This window comes from Sinocyclocheilus rhinocerous, unplaced genomic scaffold (assembly GCF_001515625.1).
Source record: "Sinocyclocheilus rhinocerous isolate Xijiao unplaced genomic scaffold, SAMN03320098_v1.1 scaffold1953, whole genome shotgun sequence".
In the NCBI taxonomy this organism is placed as follows: Eukaryota; Metazoa; Chordata; class Actinopteri; order Cypriniformes; family Cyprinidae; genus Sinocyclocheilus; species Sinocyclocheilus rhinocerous.
In genome coordinates, this window is record NW_015652261.1 from 219,519 (window position 1) to 227,178 (window position 7,660).

Consider the following 7,660-nt stretch of genomic DNA (forward strand, 5'->3'; position numbering starts at 1 on the left):
CTGCATCAACACTACTGCTGTTCCTGAAACCACGCCTTCTTTCTTTGCGTGATCATTTGGGCGCATTATGCAAATATTTCCACATGGTGATGTAGATATGTGGGGGCGTGTTAGAATGAGCCGTTTTAGGGGGGCGTGGCAGAGTCTTAACTTTTATAAAGAATATCTCTTTGGTTTTGAGACTTTAGTCTTTGCAACTTCAGGGATCTTATCTATGCACAATCAGCTTGTAACACTCCAAAGAGAAAGGAAAACTTGAAATCGCATCATATGACCCCTTTAAAAATAAAATTTTAAATAATAAAATGTAAAATAAAATAAAATGTATGCAAATGAAATTAATCACGATATTGGTGATTAACATCTTTCTAATTTCATATATTTTTTTATTTATATTATCTTTCTGCAGAATGCTGAGCAAATATTTAAGTCTAAGGTCCGTAATCACATGATTCTATTCATTAACACAACTGTGGAATCCCAAAATGCATTGCTAGAAGATTTCAGAGATGTTGCCAGTGAGTTTAAGGAAAAAGTAAGTGTTTTAACTTAATAGCTAAATTATAATGAAATAAGTTTAAATCAACTCATATTGGGATAGAGAGCTGTTTCCAATCTTGTCATGCTCACAGTCTGTGTGTATGTGCACAGGTGCTTTTCATCACATTAGATGTCACGTCTGACAAATCGGATCATGTGCTGAAGTATTTCAGCATCTCTGCAAATGATGCTCCTATTATTCGCCTGATCAACATTGACAAAGTGGTGACATATGCAATGGAAGGATCAACCATCAACAAAGACACGCTGAGAACATTTAGCCAGGGTGTTCTGGATGGTACCATGAAGGTGTGTTTCTGTAACCAATCATCTTCATTTGCAGCTTTTGTGCAGCTGTAAATGTATTTACAAATTAATTAATTAAATTAAGTATCGCACTTCAATCTAGCCATTTTTGAAGACTCAAGAAATTCCAGAGGATTGGGACAAGAATCCAGTTAAAGTCCTTGTAGGGAAGAACTTCGATGAAGTGGCTTTTGATGAGACTAAGAACGTCTTTGTGGAGTTTTGTAAGTTAGCACTTTATATTTTCAAGTGCAAATAAAAGTATTTAATAGTGGCTTTAACATTTTTGTCCTTCCTTACAGATGCTCCATGGTGTGGTCACTGTCAACAATTGGCTCCTATATGGGATGAGTTGGGTGAGAAGTACAAAGACCATGAGAATATAATCATTGCGAAAATGGACGCTACAGAAAATGATGTGGAAGATGTCACTATACAGGGATTTCCCACCATTAAATACTTTCCAGCTGGGGCTGAAAAGAAGGTTCGCAACAACATACACTCTTAAATACTCTTATATTGTAAAAGGATATTAAATAGTATGTTGTTGTTTTTTTTCTTTGGTTATTCAAAATTATTTTCAAATTTTCAAAGTTGCTGTTACTAAAATAAATAGCTAATCTTAAGTGCGTCATTTTTTCTTTTATTACTTCACAAAATATAATAGCTCCTTATAAAAAGTTTGATATATAGGAATGTCCAATTTTATCCACTTGTAAACTTGCATAGGGCGATATATACTGTATATAGCATATCTCAACTGCTTGAATGTTTGTATTGGTGCAAAATCTAATCACCAATACAAATAAATTTGACTTGACTTGAGCATGTACATACTGACAAATGCTTTTAAAATACTTTGTGCGAACAGATTGTTGATTATAATGGAAACAGAGATTTGGAGACCTTCTCAAAGTTTCTGGATAATGGAGGAGTGATACCAGAAGAAGAGAGTAAAGATGATGATGAGGACAAAGATGATGAAGATGATGAAGACGAGGTCAGTAAAAAGCCAACAGATGGCTTGATTATTTAGCCTGTTATAAGAGGCAAAAAAAACATTTTAATTTGAATAATATAGTTGGTGAGTTTCTTTTTGCTTTTCAGGTGTCAGATGAACCAACAGAAGAGTCACCAAAATCTACCAATGAAACTAGCAAGGATGAGCTTTAAAAACAAGGCATAAATAAACTCATTTGTACTGAATAAGATCAGTGTGAGACTTACTGTATGCCAATGAGCCAAACTGTGTTTTGTCAGGTTAATGCCTTTTTTTGTTGCACTGGACCATTTCAACAAACTACATACCTGACTAAATTGAATAAAAACAACTTAACACATTAAGGTTTTTATTCATGGTCCTGGTCTTTAATTTATATCTGTGGTGAGAGATCATTTTGACACTATCAGTATCAGTATTTGCCTTCAAAAGAGTAGGCCATATGGATGAATCTCAGAAAACTGTCAAGAGCATGGCTAACATGAAGCCTATTTTTATGATCATTACATTTTAAATCACAGTTAATCACATTTTTGTCCATATTTTCATTACTGTTATGCCAAAAAAATAAAAAATAAATATAAGGTATGTCTACATCATGGTAGTGTTTTACTGCATTTACAGCATACACAATATAACTGTATTACAGTGTATATTTATTTCAGTTTTTACTGTAGTATAACAAAAAAACTGTCAAAGTTACTGTCAAAGAATCTAATAAGAACCACTATCGCTACTGCATTACATTTCTTTTCTATCCTTTGATTTTGGAGTAAAATGTAACATGGACATTTTTGCAAGTTTTACCCTTATGATTCTTTTAGTGCATTTGTTGATGCCATGGCCTTTATTTACAAAGTAAACAAATGATGATGAATTCATTCATTGATGTCCTTTGGCCACATTTATGATACAACATCCATGTTTGTACTCTAAATATTTCATAAGCAACAAAGCTACAGCAAGATATATTCTTCTCATGCCACGATACAGTAGTTGAAGGAAAGGAATACTAATGTTAATAACAACTGGATCAAATCATTCAACCAAATCACAATAGAATACGTTTAACATGTCTGTGTGAAGCATTTATTTGTACTCACCCTAAGGCACGTTCACTATGTAGCTGCACATTCCTCTTCATTGCAGGAATGCACAGATAGTAAAGATGAACAGGTAGAGTGAGTCAGGCAGTGATGATGTCATAAGAAAACATTTCTGTGAAGTATCAACACGCAGGTAAGAATAATTCAGCTATATACGCCTGTTTAAATTTCAACTTTCAAATTTACATTATTTATGACAAAAAAGAATCTTGGAGTAAGGTGAAACACAAAGTATGGCATGCGGTGGCCTATGTTATTACAACTTGTATTTGTTGAAATGTATACTGTATGTATGATGGAACGGACATGATTTGGCAAAAAGACAGGCAAACATTCGCTATTTTCAACAAAGTTAACTATACATGATAAAATGCATCGATGTTTAGTAGAAAAACATGCTTCAATACCAACATGGGAAGTAAGGTCTGTATGTCACGCGACATGCGACTACTTTGTTTGTTTTTCAGACAAGTTCACATCTGAGATTGCAATATCAGGCATAGAATCAAATAATATACAGCATGTGGAGTGATATATCATATAGAAGAATAAAAAACACATTTTGGATTTGTAAAAGAAGAATTAGGTTAATGTAAGGACATACCACCTTTTTTTCCTCTTGCGCTCTTTTCATTCCTATCATTGTTCAGGATCTTGGCTGGTAACACAAACCTTTTAGGTTTGATCCAGAATAAAAAAGCTGAAAGACTGAAATGAGGCTACAATTGGTCATGTAGCCATAAACACAAGTATAAAGCACTTTTTGGAAATCTATATGGATGTTTTATAATGTGGAATGAATTATTTTATTTAGTGTCTTTCTTACATAATGGGTCATGGGTCAGGTTGATCAGGTTAAATTACTCATATATTTTTTTTTTAAATACATTTTATTATAAAAAAATTTAACAATGCTCTTAAATATATATTCTCGAATTATACTTTTTTTTCTTTGCTGATACAAAACAACTCACATGGTTTAGTAATAGGCCTACTACCGACGTAATCAATTTATTGACTTTGTTTTACCTCTGAACGCTTCAGTGTGGCATCTTATATAGGGTACCACTTTCCTCTCATATGATGCTTTAAATCACTGCTGGTTAGAAAGAAAGTATGTTTTATTTTCCTACTTTAATTAGATTTAGTCAGACTGTTTTTGCAATGACTGAATCAGCACCTAACTGACTAGTATTAGTATTTCTATCAGAAAGTAATGTACACAGATTTAGTACGTCGTATTTTCATGTTCTTCAAAAGCTCAATGAATTTAGTATACTAACTCATTATATCCAGTAATAGATGGATATCCCCGCATTTACTTCAGCAACAGCAGGCTCCACATCCCCACCTCCCGCTTACGAAGACTTTAATAAGTTTCCCCTTTATGAGGAAATCATTCCAGCTTCACCACCACCTGATTATAATGTCGCCATAGCGCCACCTGCTGACAGGGAGAGAGGTAAGAGCTGCAGCTGCTGAGGACAGCATATAAATTGCATATATATAAGAATGAAAAGTATAAATTAATAGATTTTTTTTTTGTTTACAGAGATTCCTCAAAACCCTAATAGAAGGAGGGCAAACCCATATCCTGTCCTCAATGTGCCACGGATAGAAAGAGTCGAACACAGAGAACAAAGTAAGTGCTATTAAAGGAATAGTTCATCCCCCCAAAATTTTGTTTCCTAAAATGTACTCACTCTCAGCCAATCTGAGATTAAGATGAGTTTGTTTCTTTATCAGAACAGATTTAGCATTAAATCACTTTCTCAACAATGGATCATCTGCAGTGAATGGGTGCCATCAGAATGAGAGTCCAAACAGCTGATAAAAACATCACAATAATCCACAACAAATCCACATGACTTGAAAAGTGAATGTAAACAAATTAAGGCATTTTAACTTCAGACCGTTGCTTCTGGCTAAAATACTAGTCCATAATATTGCTTTCTCTAGTGAAAAAGTCATCTTGTCTAAATCAGAAGAGAAATATGTACAGATTAAGCACTGTTTACAAACGAAAATAAGTTCTAAACAAATATGTCGGTGGATTTTGATGTGAGAGGACAAAAGGGGATGAATTTGATTCTTACAAACACACTAGACACTGTGTCGGCAGGAAGAACAGCCACCAGACAGTGAATCTTGTCTTTCAGGAGGGGATTCTTGTTGTACTTTGGGTCTTCTTTAGTAATTGATTTTACTTGGTTAAACTGAACAGACAGAATTACTGAATACTACAAGAACATGTGCTGCACAATGGAAAACAACAACAAAAAACTTCTTGAGACATTTTTAATAGAGGAAAAGCTCACGTTTAGCTTTGCACTTCTGCTGAAGTACTTTATGATGCAATGCTTAAAGGGGTCCTATTATGCTCTTTTACAAAGTCTTGATTTTGTTTTGGGGGTGTACTAGAACATGCTCTCATGCTTGGTGGTTCGAAAAACGCATAATTTTTCACATAATTTACATTATTAAAATACCTTTCTCCCCAGCCTGGCACAATTAACGACTCGATTAGTTTCGGCTGGCACCCAGCTACGTCGTGTTATACTTGTAAGAACTGTTCTAGATATGCCGAGAATTTGACGCTACAGCACAGCAGCTCTTCTTCATCGTCTCGTCTGATGCACTCACTCAACCAAGCGTTCTAACCACAACCTCTTTAAAATCTCAAATAGAAGTCTGTAGTAAATACACTTACAGTATAACCATCTCTGCCATGACCGTTTAGTAATTGGGCGATGTCATCCTTCTGTTCCCTTTCAAGGGAACTTCAAACTGCGTCCTCTAGGGTTCGCTATGGAGGAACGCCTCTTCGTGACCCGTGTCTGAAGCATACATTGAAAAAACACCAACAACACGTTGGCCGGCGACAGCCCATGACGTCACTACCGGTGCGACTATAGTATAAATAGGCGCCGGGAGAACATGTCATTCTCTTCTTCATCTTCAATGACTGTTTTGTTTGAAGCGTGCATTTGAACGTGGTAAGAGCGATCTCTATCCTATTATTATGGCGAGCACTAGCAAAACGTTTAGAGGATGTGTGCATCCGTGTCGTCGTTATTTGACACCTGATGACACACACAATCTCTGCGGTTTTTGTTTGGGCAAAGAGCACGCACGCGATGTCCTTGAGGGGGCAATTTGCGTTCATTGTGAGCGTTTTTCGATGAAAAAGCTCCGCTCTCGTTTGTCTCTCTTTTCGAGGAAAGAGGGGCGGCCATCTGCTTCCCGCGGTTCAGGACCCGCCGCTGCTGAGGCACGGAGGAGAATGAGGTCGTGGGGATCTCAGGCGGATCTGGCCGATGAGTTTAAGGAGTCGTTTGCCTCTTTTTTCGAGGAAAGAGGGGCAGCCATCTGCTCCCCACGGTTCAGGACCCGCCGCTGCTGAGGCACGGAGGAGAATGAACTCGTGGGGATCGCAGGTGGACCTGGCCGATGAGTTTAAAGAGGGGCTTTCCCTCTCGCGCTCGTCGGCTGTGGATGAGAGAGAGCCGCTGGAGGATGGTGTTATTTCTCTAACATCGTCTGATCCGGGGGCCAGTGCTCTGCTGGGTTTGGTCCAGGAAGAGCAGGAGATGTCTGAGGACGGCGAGGAAGCTGAGGCTGAGCCTTCCCAATCCTCCTGCCCTGCATATGACGAACTGTTGGAAGTTATGGATCGTGCCACGGTGAGGCTGGACTTGCCGTGGAAGCGGGCCAAGAAAGTGACGTCGCGAGGTCGCCTCGATGAGCGTTTTCTTTCTGGCCATAACCCTCCAGCTCAGGTGAGCCTTCCATTCCTTCCTGATCTCCACACTGAGATCGAGAAGGAATGGGAGAGGCCGTTTTCCTCACGCGTATACCGGTTTCAGCATACGAGTTATGCAATTCTCTGAGTTGGTTAGACCCTGGTACCTTGGGCTCCACTCAACCAGTGTGTCTCTATTTTTGACACACTTGGAAGTATCGCTCCCTTCACCATTGAGGGTTACTATGAGCATGCTGCTTCCTATCGAGTTGGAGTCTTCGCTCCGTGGGCTGTTCTCGTGGTAGTATTAGCAGTGCTCCCCTTTACCAAAGGGTTGCCTATGAGCGCGCTATTCCTTTCTGAATTCGGAGTTCTGCTCTCACGTGAGAGTTGAGTTCTCTGTTTTTCCCATAGCACCTGGAACCAGCAGCATCAGGTGAACTAGGCCCTTCCTCCGCCTCTCTGATTGCTGAGTTTTTGGCTAGCCTGCAGTACGCTTACCCTTCTGATTTCTAACGATCATGCTGTAGGTCGAGCCCCCTCTCTCGTTGAGAGCTGGGTTTGTGCTCCCTCAGCTAGGTAACTTACTGCTAGCCGTTCCAGTATTGGAACATGTTGTAGGTCGAGCCCCCCTCTCGTTTGAGAACTGGGTGTGTTGCTCCCTCAGCTAAGTAAATTACTGCTAGCTGTTCCAGCATTGGAACATGCGGTAGGTCAAGCTCCCCTCTCGTTTGAGAGCTGGGTGTTTGCCTCCCTCAGCAAGATATTTACTGCTAGCCACTCCAGCTTTATACCTTAGATCGAGTTGATGACTCTCAAACATATTGGTTTTGGGATGCACCATTCCATCTATGAGCTGCCCTTTCAGAGTGCCACGAGAGCCCCCCTTAGAACGGTATCCTAAAATCCATGTTATGGTAAGTGTGCACGTGAAGGCTTTGTGCACTTTCTAAAATCCACATTGTG

At 38.9% G+C, this 7,660-nt stretch overlaps 1 protein-coding gene across 1 annotated transcript in view; it reads left to right on the plus strand.

The window, feature by feature from the left end:
• The window catches only part of LOC107714133 (protein disulfide-isomerase-like), a 6,703-nt gene extending 4,550 nt beyond the window's left edge, over positions 1 to 2,153 (plus strand). Inside the window, exons 6-11 of the mRNA XM_016519876.1 lie at positions 410 to 535; positions 652 to 849; positions 950 to 1,070; positions 1,149 to 1,330; positions 1,718 to 1,846; positions 1,954 to 2,153. Coding sequence (XP_016375362.1) covers positions 410 to 535; positions 652 to 849; positions 950 to 1,070; positions 1,149 to 1,330; positions 1,718 to 1,846; positions 1,954 to 2,019 — 822 coding nt within the window. The 3' untranslated portion in view covers positions 2,020 to 2,153. The remainder of the gene's footprint in view (positions 1 to 409; positions 536 to 651; positions 850 to 949; positions 1,071 to 1,148; positions 1,331 to 1,717; positions 1,847 to 1,953) is intronic.
• The last annotated feature ends 5,507 nt before the right edge of the window (positions 2,154 to 7,660 follow it).